General features: G+C 38.7%; 1 protein-coding gene across 1 annotated transcript in view; it reads left to right on the top strand.

Annotated features, from left to right (window-relative positions):
- Positions 1–14262, top strand: part of SLC15A5 (solute carrier family 15, member 5) — a 102264-nt gene that overhangs the window by 7256 nt on the left and 80746 nt on the right. Inside the window, exon 2 of the mRNA XM_011990831.1 lies at positions 1103–1325. Within this exon, the coding sequence (XP_011846221.1) occupies positions 1103–1325 (223 nt within the window). The remainder of the gene's footprint in view (positions 1–1102; positions 1326–14262) is intronic.

Below are 14262 nucleotides of genomic sequence, written 5' to 3'. Positions count from 1 at the left end.
TATTTTATAAAAGTAAAGATGATCTCTGAGTCATGAGATTATGGGCCTTTTGTATTATTCTGAGTGCTTTCCTCTATTTTTCAAATTTTCTGAAATAAGAACGTATTACTTTTGTAATCTGATGGGGGGGAAATGCTATTTCCAAAAAAAAAAAAGTATTTGACTACTTGATGGTAGGAGGTCCAAGAAGAGGGAGATTACAACTGGGTTACTTTATAACATTGGGCAAGCCACTTAACCTCACTGAACCTGTTTCTTTAAAAAAATAAATAACAAAATCTATCCACTCACATCACAAAGTTTTTTCAAGATGAAACATACAGTTCATGAGCATGCTTTGTAAAATATAAAGAGCTTAGCAAAAGCATGGAATTGTATCGTAATTTTTATTAGACAAGGAAAGACATCAAATGTGGTCCCTGCAAGGTGGAAGAGAGAAGGATACTCAACCTTATTTTGTCACTTTATGTCCGCTCTCCTTCCAGCTCACACTCCTCTGTCCCCAGCCTTCTCACCCCTGTATGTGGCAAAGAAGGCTCCATCCAGCTGTGTGAGAAATAAGATAAATAAGAAAGACATTACAAGGAGAAAGAGAAGTAGGAAAGAAAAAAAAAAAAGACTGTGTTCTCTTTAACGATAATAATGTTCTTCTTAAAAGCTTTTATGTAATAGGCTTCCGAGATGTCTGAGATCATGGTGTTTTCTGTCACTCGATTCATTAGGAACAAATAACCTTTATTAACAGTGGTTTTCTCTGGGGGTGGGAATACTAACAGCTTCATTTTATATACAATGCTTTTCTGAGTTATTTTAATTTTGGCAAAATAAACACGATTTGCTTATACATTCTGGGAGAAAATACAGTTCAAGCTTGAGGAAGAAAAATAACCTAAAACTCTGGATTAGTTAAGACACATATTGAAGGAAATTCTTACAATTAGAAAACATCAGGCTATCTCTGAAATTGCAATGACTAGCATAAACGTTTGGATAAGACAATCACAAAATGATGCCACTGTCAGAGGAAAAACCCTGTTTATTATGTGATTTGGTGATCCAATGGTTCTATGTTACATTTATTCTTTTTTTTCTCCACTTACAGGCACTGCTTTGTTATCTGTGGTGGCTTTTCCCTTGGAAGATTTCTATCTGGGCACTTACCATGCAGTTAACAACATACCAAAAACAGAGCAGCACAGGCTGTTTTACGTAGCACTGTTGACCATTTGCCTTGGCATTGGAGGCATAAGAGCCATCGTCTGTCCACTGGGTGCTTTTGGCCTTCAGGAGTATGGATCACAAAACACAATGTCTTTTTTTAACTGGTAAGTAGCACTGGCTAGGAGACAAAAGAGGCTTATGACCGTCCTCACTGTTTACTTTCTGATTCCATTTGGGTAGTAGTTGTTCAGTCTTTGTGATGAATTGGGCTAAGTGACGATGGAATGAATCTGTGATGATGATTCAGTCAGTAATCACAGGAGCTTCTAAGTCTCATGCAGACCAGTACAGCTTACCAGCACCTTCCCAACACATGCGGATACATTTATCCTCCAGGTAAAAAGATTTGAAGTGCCTTGTCCTGCAGAATAGAAGGTGGCTTTGGAACCAAAGAGACCTGGGTGGAAGTCTGGACTCTGCTTAACACAAGCTGACTGACCTTGACCTAGTCATGTATTCTCTACTTCAGTTTATTCATTTCTGAAGGGGGATAATACCTCTTCTCCAGTTTTATTAGAGGTAACACCATGTGTATTGCTGGCAAAGAACTTGGCACATAGTAAGTGATCAAAAAAAGGTAGCTGTTAGCATGTCTGTATTGTAGTAGACTAATTTGGGAGAAATTATAAATTTCTAGGCCAATGCAGAGAGAAGATGCAAAGATGAAAGAAGTATTTAACAATTTGTTAAAACATCACCCAGCATCTCTGTTTCTCACCCAGTTCGCTCCCAACACCTAAAAGAGTTTATATTCCATGAAAATCAAACAGTCTTCCTGTGAATCTTTGCCTCTCCCAATGAGTTCTTATGGAGTTCGTCAGTTTTTGTGTTTTTTAAGGAAACAATTTATATTACCAAATACAAATTCAAGAAAAAAAATTAATATATGGATCTTAAGGGAGGTAGTTAAGCATTTAGTATAAAACTTCTTTGTTATTGTTGTTATCTATCAGTGGATGTCAAACAGATGTGAGCTACATTGTCCATTTTTAGAGTAAATAGTGTCTATATGTATATGTATAGGCATATGTAGCTCTCCGAGGCCGTTCCTCTTTTCTCTTTCTTTTTCTTTCTCTTGCTCCCCTTTTTTCTTTCTCTAATGATATTAATATTATAAAGCACTCAGCCCTATTTTGGATTAAGTCCTAATGTCAGAGAACAATGCAGTCTTACCAAAGGTAGAAGGGACTCTTTACTTCCTTGCAGCAAATTCTGCCTCCTTGACCTGCCCAAAGGAGAAAGAAAAATCCTTCTTTTTTATTCTATTCGGAGGTTTTAATCCTTAATTAGCAACATCATTTTGATTAAATAAGACTCTGGAGGATTAAGACTGGAGAGCAATCAGTTGTTCTGAAAGATAGCTCTGGAGAATTTATTGTACTGTGGTCTTAGTCATTCAGAGTTGTGTTTAATCAAAGTGACATTTCTCAGTGTTGATTACAAAGGAGACATTATATGAATGAAATATTTCCTTTGGGAAACAGAGGGGACTCCCACTGGGTCCGTGCTTTAGGGCTTCAGGAAGGGGGATGGGGAATGGGGAGAAAATGAATTTCTGCAGCTGTAAGGAACCAGGCCAAATTGAGGATGAGCACATTTAGATTTTTAAAAATTATTTTCCAATTTCACTAAATAGCTCAGTATTTTAAAAATTTAAAGTTAAAGCATCCAGAAATGTGCATAAAGAATCAGGGTGTTATTCTTTAATGTGATAAAAGAACTGGATGATAAGCTCCTTGAAGGCTGAATCTGGTTGTTTTACCTTTTTTTATTTTTCCAGTTTAAATACTAAACTACAGGCCAACTTTTATGAATGTTCACTTACCTTACTGTAGTTTATAGCAACGAATGCTGATTCCATTCCTGTACACAGTGCAGGGGCTGGTGACAAGATGGACAGAGACTCCACTGGGCAACCAGACAGCTGGCAGAATCCTGGCTCTATCACTTAGGAGTTTTGTGGTCTTTGGCAAGTTCCTTAATTCCTCAGAGCCCCAGGCTCCTCATCCACCAAGTGGGAATATCTTGGAAAGCTATTGTATCACTTATACATAAAGTATCCTAGCATATTCTAGGTATTCAAATTATGATCACTATTGTTATGATTATTGCTAAATCATGGATAAGCCATCAGCTGAAACCATTGTCTAAATGCTAGGAAAGAGGGGACCCATTTAGGAGGAGGTCATCTTGGAAAGGAGCAGTTTATTAATGCATAATCTATGTCTTCCAGTCAATGCCTCTAGAAATTAGCCTGGTAAATATAATGAATTTCAGCCGTGCCTTTAGAAAACAACATACCCCTTGAATCTGTAACTACTTGAAGGCTGCATTCAGTTCTATTTGCAGCACAGATGTCAGATGTTCATAGTTACAGGACCTTTAATGAGATGTGTCATTGCTTCTGTACCACCTAAAGCTTCCCAGTGAGCATGTTAAGTAGCATAGACTGGAAGTCTCAGGCACTGAAAACACCACTTCCGAGTAAAGCTGCCAAATATAGGTGAGAAAACCACTCCCAGCCAACATTACCATCTGGTACTGGATCTTCCTCAACTAATGCACCTCACTGCAAAAATAAAGCTAAACTCCCTGAAATCAAGAGACATAATAATCTGCCAACATCCTTGTGCCATTATCCAGATCAGAACCTGGCTTTCCACATATTCCAAAAGCTGAGATGGCCAATTAAGAATAGCCAGACTGGAGATCACCTAGGTAAATACACCTGTGCAGATTGTTTTCTGGAAGCAAAAAGAAGGAGAATAATGAAGTGTGTTCCTGGCCACAATTTTAAATTCTACCACAATTAACCTCAAATCTTGCTTCTGCGTTTCTCTACTTTCTTCACCTGATAATTTGCATCCTATCTGCATATCACAGTCTGTTGCTAAGGGGTTACTAGGGTGAATTATATACATGATTAAAAGCCCAAGTAGAATATTGGTAAAGTTCTTGAAGAAAGTCTGGAGACTGACTTATTTCACCCCAGAAATGTTGACTATCTGGTACTCAAATTGACTCTACATGGTATCTGTCTCAAACTGAAATATTCTGATTTTAACACTTCCTCAAATTAAATATATTTTATCTTAGAGAAGCACTAGAGGTAAAAATATATGATCCCACAGCATTTTTCCAGAATCTATTTTAATATTCACAAGAACACTGAGAACAATGATTGTTAATCCTAGGTGCACATTAAAGCCACCTGAGGATTCTTTTTTAAAAAGTACAAATGCCTGGGTCCTGCCACCAAAGATTCTGACTACATTGGTTAGAGGCAGGACCCAGGGACCAGGATTTTTTTTAAGCTGCCCAAGTAGAGTTGAGAACCACTGTTCTAACGCAGTGTTGCTGATTTTAATTATCACTTGAGAGCCTTGTTGAAAATGTTTCCCAGGTCCCACCTCGAACCTCCTGGATCAGAATTTCCTGGGAGGACAGGTGGGAAATGCATATTTTAAACAAGTACTGTCTTACTCTATTCAGGCTGCAATAACAAATCAGCATAGATTGGCTGGCTTATAAACAATAGAAATTTATTTTTCACAGCTCTGGAGGCCAGAATTCTGAGATCAGGGTTCTGGTGAGTGTTGCCTTCCTGGCTGGAAGGCTGCTGGCTTCTTACTGTGTCTTCACATAGTAGAAGCGGCAAAGGAGCTCTAGGAGGTCTCTTTTACAAGGGAACTAATCCCATTCAGAAGGTCGCCACCTCTATGATCAAAAGCCCCACCTCCCAAATACACCGCTCCCTAATACCACTGGTACAGGAGGTATATAACACCTAATACCAAGTTACGATTTCAACATATGAAATTTGAGGGGACACAAATATTCCTACCATATCAAGTACTTCAGGTGATTCAGAAGATCAATCAAAGTTTGAGAACAATTCCAGAGCCGTAAGGAAAGTCTAGTGATGCCTTTGAAAAGAAATGAAACTAACCATTGATTGAACCCACTACTGTGTTTCAGACTGCTTTGGAACTTTTTGACAATTTTATAGCAATTATCATCACATTTAGAAATCTACCTGATTGAGAAATTCAAAATAATTCTGAAAAGAGAGAGGAAAAAATATAAATCTACCTATATTCTTCAATCATAAAATCATAATTTATAAGGTACATTTCAGCGAACAAAATCAAAGCAGTTCATGAAATAATCTTATTAATACTCAAAATGTCCTTTGAGTTACATGCTGAGGAGTAGTAGCTTGTGAATAGCTTTGAAAAAATCACAGACCTTCCCAAATTCTATTTGCACTGGCTCTAGCCAAGTTTAACAAATGCTACCCTCTCACCCTAATAACAACAAGCACTTCCTTCTTTTCCTTTGTGATCTGAGCTCACTGCAACCTCCATCTCCCGGGTTCAAGCAATTCTCCTGCCTCAGCTTCCCAAGTAGCTGGGATTACAGGCGCATACCACCACGCCCGGCTAGTTTGTTGTATTTTAGTAGAGATGGGGTTTCACCATGTTGCCCAGGCTGTTCTCGAATCCCTGAGCTCAGGCAATCCGCCCGCCTTGGCCTCCACAGTGCCGGGATTACAGGCGTGAGCCACTGCGCCGGGCGCATGTTCTCTTTTAAGCTTGAAAGATAAATGAGTCAGGACAATTGTTAAAATTAGGGTGTTGGCCAGGCACACACCTGAATCCCTAGGCTCTGGGAGGCCTAGGAAGGAGGATCACTCAAGGCCAGGGGTTTGAGACAAGCCTGAGTAACCCCATCTCTACCAAAAAAATTTTTTTTAAATTAGCCAGGCATGGCGGGGTGAGCCTGTAGTTGCATGTGCTTGAGAGACTGAGACTCAGAAAGTGAGGAGCTTAAGCTCAGGAGGCTGAGATTACAGTGAGCTATGAACACCCTGCACCAGTCCAGCCTGGGTGACAGAGTGAGACCCTATCTCAAAAAAATAAAAATAAAAAGACGGGGGGTGGGTGGGGGTTGTTGGCAAAAGAATGAGGGAATGGGAAAGGAGGGAAAGGGAATGAAACAGGTTAAAGAGTAAGAGAGGTAGGAAGAGCTTGGGAGAGAGAGTAAAGCAGTCCCCCAAATTTTTAAATTAAAAACTCAACTTCTTTAATCCTAATGTCTAGTTACCCAAATCAATATTTTATTGTCTTTAATAGCTCTGCTGGAAAAAAAATATGTATTCACAGATAAAAAGGAACTCTAAACTTTCTGTTTTTCCTCTTCTTTCTCCAAATATTTGGCTACCAGAGTATTCTTTGAAGTACCTCAGTGGCCAATGGCTATGCTAAAAGAAGCAATGATTGACAACAGCCATCCACCATGAAATCGGTGCCCAAGTATTTTATTTCACTGACTCCTCTAAACAGTTCAGTTTTATCCCATTGAAGAGTCACAAATCCCCTGGAAAATTATCTGAATATTGATCAATGTAGAATAAAATACTTTCTCTGGAATATTTAAATGGTCCACTAATGCTATGAAGACCTGAAACTTACAGAAAATTTGCCTCCCTTCTTTGATACTGCCTCAGGTTAGGAAAGACCATTTTGAATAATTTCTCTTCAAATCACCAAAAGTAAACACGAAGCACATCAAAACTGGCCAGTCTAAGAAATGACAAAATATTTGAGTAATTTAAATGTATTACTAAATTAATTAAGTGAATGTTTAAAATAATCTCATAAGGATTGCTGAGTTTTGCAGCCACGATTTTTCTCATTTGTATTCAATACCATACCATCATGAAGACAAAAAAATTACCACTTATATATACTCCCAATTATTTGCAGTTCCCAGTCTGTATTTAAAAGTAGACTAAAGAAACATATTTTTACTGCTGCTTTCAATTTTCCTTAATCACTGGTATTTGTTTTGCTTTAGTGCTTTGCTCTCTGACTTTTTGTGTGAGAGGTGCTTTATAAATTCAATTTGCTAGTGAGCTATGAGATGAAAGGAGTCTTAATGGTAAGTTTGAAGACTGTGGGGTTTTTATTTCTTTTTTTTTTGTAGATGATACATATACAATTTCACCCTTAATTATCTGTAGCTTGTCCTGTCCATGGATCAACAAAGATATATATAAAACATGCCTGTACTAGGTAATTCTTTCAGAAAATTACACAATCAAATATGTTGGGTGACATTTGTTAAAATACATTTAGTACTTCATGTAAAATCTCTTCCTAGACATAAATATTCAGCACTATAATTTTTTGGTTTCTAACTACTTTTCACAAGATTTAAGTCTTGGAATAATTGTAATTTTCCTTGACCCTCTTTAGAGCAATGCAGTTTACATCACCATGTGGTACACTGAAGAGTCACACAGTGTTCTCTTAGATTTTCTCAACAATGCTTAACATTTTAAAAAGAGTTTCCTAAAGACTGAAAGCATTGTAACAGTGCTTCTGGCTCCAGATTCTCTGTGTTGCTACAGCCACAAGTCAAGTGTACGGCTTGCAGCAGCATGAAAGGATAACCTGTGGCTGAGCCTAGGGACTCCATCCAGTTGTCCTAGAAAATTATAACTTTTTGTACCTCACTTACCTTGTGATAAATACATTTCCATTAGTGGATCACAGTAAATCAGTTTGCTCAATGTGGTCATGTTTGATGTTCTATTACTTTTCTAGGCCAATTATTGAGAGGTTTTAGTTTTTTTTTTTTTATATTGTGTTTGTTTGATTAATTGATTTTTATGAGATGCTGTATTATTAATCTGTTATTTAATCTCCATTTATTTTCAACCTAGTACTGTGCTAGGTCTCATGGAGATAAAGAAATGAGGAATAAAATCTTACCATCAGGGAGCTTCACAATCTATATATGAAAAGCAAAACTGACAAAAATGAAATAATTGAATAATGAGTATTTGCTTTAGAAGTTCAGAAAAGAAGCTAGGTGTAGTGGCTCATGTTTCTAGTCCAGCACTTTGGGAGGCCAAGGCAAGTGGATTGCTTGAGCTCAGGAGTTCAAGACTAGCCTGGGCAAAATGGCAAAACCCCATCTCTACAAGAAATACAAAAAAATTAGCTAGGCATGGTGGTGTGCACCTGTGGTCCCAGATACTTGGGAGGCTGAGGCAATAGGATCACTTGAGCCCAAGAGATCAAGGCTGCAGTGAGTCAAGGTCATGCTACTGCACTCCAGCTTGGTCAACAGAGTGAGATAATGTCTCAAAAAAATTTTACAGAAGAGAAGAAGCAGAATATTCAAGAAAGTATTTAATGAAGGAAAAGAGACAGAATATAGGACTTTAAAAGTGAGACAGGGCAAGCCAAGAAATAGGACAAGTTAAGGAGACAAACATGGATAGGTCTGTTTCTCAGACAGTGAGGAGACTAGCTCAACTTGACACATGTTCTTTCCAAACACATATCACATATCTATCCATTTCTATCTCTTTCCTTTGCTACCACCATGGCCCAGTTTGCTCTTAGCTCTCATCCAGACTTACAATAGCTGCGATTTTCTCCCTACCTTGCACCATCTGCAATTCATGGAACTGACACAATAATCTTTCCACTGAAAACAAGATCTATATGAGCCCCCTGCTCAATTCCCTTCAAATGGCTTCCCAATGCACTGAAAATAAAATCCAGACTTCTTGCCATGAACTTCAAGGCCCTAAATGACCTGGACCACATTTCCTGCTTTATCTTTTCTTCTAATATTTTATTCCTTAATCACAGTATTAGTCCATTTTCATGCTGCTGATAAAGACATACCCAAGACTGGGAAATTTACAAAAGAAAGAGGTTTAATTTGACTTGCAGTTCCATGTGGCTGGAGAAGCCTCATAATAATGGTGGAAGGCAAGAAGGAGCAAGTCATGTCTTACATAGATGGCAGCAAGCAAAGAGAGAGCTTGTGCAGAGAAACACCCATTTTTAAAACCACCAGATCTTGTAAGACCTATTCACTATCATGAGAACAGCATGAGAAAGACCTGCCCCCATGATTCTATCATCTCCCACCTGGTCCCTCCCACAACATGTGGCAAATATGGGAGCTACAAGATGAAATTTGGGTGGGGACACAAAGCCAAACCATACCATTCTGCCCCCAGCCCCTCCCAAATCTCATATCTTCATATTTCAAAACCAATCATGCCTTTCCAACAGTCCCCCAAAGTATCAACTCATTTCAGCATTAACTCAAAAGTCCACAGTCCAAAGTCTCATCTGAGACAGAGCAAGTCTCTTCCACCTATGAGCCTGTAAAATCAAAAGCAAGTTAGTTACTTCCTAGATACAATGGGGGTACAGGTATTGGGTAAATATAGCCATTCCAAATGGGAGAAATTAGCCAAAACAAAGGGGCTAGAGGCCCAATGGAGGTCCAAAATCCAGCAAGGCAGTCAAATCTCAAACCTCCAAAATGATCTCCTTTGACTCCATGTCTCATATTTAGGTCATGCTAATGCAAGAGGTGGGTTCCCATGGTCTTCAGCAGCTCTGCCCCTGTGGCTTTGCAGGGTGCAGCTTCCCTTCTAGCTGCCTTCATGGACTGGCATTGAATGTCTGTGACTTTTCCAGGCACACGGTGCAAGCTGTCAATGGATCTATCATTCTGGGATCTGGAGGACGGTGGTTCTCTTCTCACAGCTCCACTAGGCATTGCCCCAGTAGGAACTCTGTGTGGGGGCTCTGACCCCACATTTCTGTTCCACACTGCCCCAGCAGAGGTTGTCCACAACGGCCCTGCCCCTGCAGCAAACTTCTGCATCCAGATGTTTCCATACATCTTCTGAAATCTAGGTAGAGGTTCCCAAACCTCAGTTCTTGACCTCTGTGCATCCACAGGCTCAACACCACATGGAAGCTGCCAAGGTTTGGGGTTTCCAACCTCTGAAACAGAAGCCCAAGCTGTATCTTGGCCCCTTTTAGTTATGGCTGGAGCAGCTGGGACACAGGGCACCAAGTCCCTAAACTACACACAGCACAGGACCCTGGACCTGGCCCACAAAACCATTTTTGCCTCTAAGGACTGTGGGCCTGCGATGGGAGAGGCTGCCATGAAGACCTCTGACATGCCCTGGAGACATTTTCCCTATTGTCTTGGGGATTAACATTTGGTTCCTTGTTACTTATGCAAATTTCTGCAGCAGGCTTGAATTTCTCCTCGGAAAATGGGATTTTCTTTTCTATTGCATTGTCAAGCTGCAAATTTTCCAAACTTTTATGCTCTGCTTCCCTTATAAAACTGAATGCCTTTAACAGCACCCAAGTCACCGCTTGAAAGCTTTGCTGCTTATAAGTTTTTTCTGCCAGATGCCCTAAATCTTCTCTCTCAGGTTCAAAGTTCCACAAATCTCTAGGGCAGGGGCAAAATGCTGCCAGTCTCTGTTAAAACATAACAAGAGTCACCTTTGCTCCAGTTCCAAAGTTTCTCATCTCCATCTGAGACCACCTCAACCTGGATTTCAGTGTCCATGTCATTGTCAGCATTTTGGTCAAAGCCATTCAACAAGTCTCCAGGGCGTTCCAGACTTTCCTACATTTTCCTGTCTTCTGAGCCCTCCAAACTGTTCCAACCTCTGCCTGTTACCGAGTTCCAAAGTCACTTCCACATTTGCAGGTATCTTTTCAGCAGTGCCCCACTCTACTGGTACCAATTTACTGTATTAGTCTGCTTTCACACTGCTGATAAAGACATACCTGAGACTCAGCAACTTACAAAAGAAAGAGGTTTAACTGGACTTACAGTTACACATGGCTGGAGAGGCCTCACAATCATGGGGGAAGGCAAGGAGGAGCAAATCACATCTTACATAGATGACAGCAGGCAAAGAGGGAGCTGTGCAGAGAAATTCCCATTTTTAAAACCATCATATCTTGTTAGACCCATTTGCTATCATGAGAGCATCACAGGAAAGACCCGCCCCCATGATTCAATAATCTCCAGTTGGGTCCCTCCCACAACATGTGGGAATTATGGGAGCTACAAGCTGAGATTTGGATGGGGACACAGAGCCAAACCATATCATTCACTATGCTCCAACTTCACTGCTTTTTTTGTTCCTGAAATCAGGATTGGAGAAAAACGAACATTTGATATGATGACATTTGCTTAGCACCATGTAGTTATAATCCATGTTCTTCATTTAATGTTCTTCATTAAAATTCTTACCAAAAAACCTTATTTAGAGGGTGTGATTCCAATTTTTAAAATTCCAGAAAGTAGAAGATCACAGACCATGTGATTTTCAGATTTTGTGACTCTAACTCATGTCTTTGGACTACCATTCTGAAGAGGAAGGACAACATTTATAGTTAATGATTGATATATAAAATGTGATGAGAGGAATGAAAGGTAATTTCAATTGTTAAAGGCTAGATTAACAAGAAAATGAAAGTGTCATGAAATTGATAACCGCAAAGATGCAGAAAGAAGTATTAACAGGATATTTAGCCAGATTAGCCCTGCACCAGGATGATGACTTCTGCTCATGGCTCTACAAGCAACACAGCTGTGCGAATGTGGATGAGTCATTTCAGTTTTCCAAGTTCAGATTTCTTCTCTGAAAGAGAGGGAGAAAAGTTTCTGACCTCAGTTTAGGCAATGGTTTCTGAGAAACAATTCTAAAAGGACGATCCATGGAAAAAAATTAGAATAGGACTTCATCACAATTAAGAATTTCTGCTTTTCAAAAGACACTTTTTATAGAATAAAAAGACAAGCCACAGGCTGGGAGAAAATACTTACAAATCACATAATTGAGAAAGGACTTGTAGCCAGAATACATAAGGACAGAAACTTCACCAAAGAAGATATGCAGATGATCAATAAGCACATGAAACGATGCTCAATATCATTTGCCATTAGGGAAATGCAAAATAAAACCACCATCATATATCAGTACACATGTACTATACCAAGTTTTGACAGGGATATGAAGAGGTGAGAACTCTCATACACATGTGGTGATAATGTAAAATGTTACAACTACTTAAAAACTATTTGAAATTTTCTTAAAATATTAAATATACATCTATCATATATCACCCAGCCATTACACTCCTAGGTTTTACCCAAGAGAAATTAATGTCTATGTCTGTTCAAATTAATGTCTATGAATGTTCTTAACAGCATTATTTGCAATAGCAATAAGCTGAAAAATGTCTATTAACAGTAAATGCATAAACAAACACTGGTACATTTACATAATGGAATAGTACTTGGCAATAAAGAGGAATGGATACAGATAAATACATTAACATGGATGAATCTCAAAATAATTATGCCAAGTGAAAGAAGCCAGATTTGAAAATACAGATGATTTAATATTTAAAAAAGAATCTATGAATTGCAAACTAATTTATAGTGGCAGAAAAAAGATTGGTGGTTGCCTAGAGATGAGGAAGGGGAAATGAGAAGGGGCAGGGTTCGGAAGGGTGACAAGGGACATGACGGAGCTTTAGAGGCAATGGATATGTTTGTTATCTTGAATGTGGTAATTATTTTGTGTGTGCATATATATTCAAACCTTACAAAATTGCACATTTCAAATATATGCAGTTTATTGCATCTCAATTATATCTCAATAAAGCTCTTTAAAAAAAAAGCAGGAGAAAAGAAAGTAACAGTAACCAAGACACTGGTATTGACATAAGGACAGATCAGTGGAACAGAACTGAGAGTCAGAAAATACACCTACATTTGTACGGTCAATTGATTTTCAACAAAAGTGTCAAAAAATCATTGAGGAAAAGATCATGTTCTCAATAAATTATACTGTAAAAACTGAATATCCATATAGGAAATAATTACCCCATGACACCCTACTGAAAAATTAATTCAAATTAGATTAACTTTATATGAGATCAAAACCCATAACAGTGATTTTTTTGAAAAAACACAGAGGAAAATATTTGTGACTAAGGCTTAGAAACTATTCTTTACATAGGATACAAAAAGTATGAACCAATAAAGATAAAAAATGATAGAATGAAATTTACTAAACTTTTAAACTTTTGCTTATCAAAAGACATCATTGAGAAAAGGAAAAGGAAAACCCCATATTATAAGAAAGCATTTGTAGAACATGTATCTGACAGATGACATGCATCCAAAATATATGAAGACCTTTGACAAATCAATGATAGGAAAAGAAACTATCCAATTAAAAAAAAAAATAGAGGATCTCCAATATTAGCCAACACAAGAAGAGCCCTATTTCTCCCAGGTACTTCCTCTTACATCAAAAAAACCCAAACCTAACACAACAAATGGACATAGGGAGATTTCAAAAGGTAGAAAGAAGACAATCTCTTCCTAGGGGCCTTGGAACTTGAGGAAGGACTACAATGAGTTTCCTGGGTTTTCTTTTTGTTATCAGTGGGGCTATAGAGAAACCTAGAACCTGGAACCAGGTACAGATGGGTGAGAGCAAAGGTGTGGCAAGGAATGGGCAGCTCCAAAAAAGTCCTGCTCCCCTTACTCAAAGTTCTAGGAAAAAGGTAGACTAATATAGGTGAAAATATTTTTGACAACATCTGTCCTTCTCTAGCCAAACACTATTAAAAACACTGCCTCCCCTGCATACTGCTGGTCCAATAGTGTCAGCAGACATGAGCGAGAATCTAATATTTTACATAAACACTCGGAGAATCAGACCGGAACACTGATTCCCAAGTTGGGTGGTGTTGCTGAGGCCAAGTGAGGAGCCTGTCTTTCATCTCCTGCCCAGCAGAAACTGGAAGTGCTCTAATTTACCCTCCTGGGCAGTGTCAGCTGGGTACAGCAGAGAGCTGAGCCTCCACTCCCAACCAGAAAGTATGCAGCAAGGCTAGTCTCCAATTAATTAGCAGTAATATTCCATGTCTTCAATTATTCTTCCCTCCCCCTCCCCCAAGCTTACTTTGTCATAGTCTCCTGTGTGATGGAGGAAATAATCTTAGTTAAAATTCAACTCTCCACATATTCCATTATTGTACTCACACAACAAGAAGTCTGGAGAAAAATGCAAAATTATACTATATCCACATTAAGTTCATGACCACCAAACTTGTTCCTTATCACTGCCTAGCAAGTATATGATGTCCAGTCAATTTCTCTCCT

This window comes from Mandrillus leucophaeus, unplaced genomic scaffold (genome assembly GCF_000951045.1).
Source record: "Mandrillus leucophaeus isolate KB7577 unplaced genomic scaffold, Mleu.le_1.0 Scaffold383, whole genome shotgun sequence".
NCBI lineage: Eukaryota > Metazoa > Chordata > Mammalia > Primates > Cercopithecidae > Mandrillus > Mandrillus leucophaeus.
The sequence above is the reverse complement of the archived record's forward strand: the minus strand, read 5'-3'. Positions and strand labels throughout refer to the sequence as shown.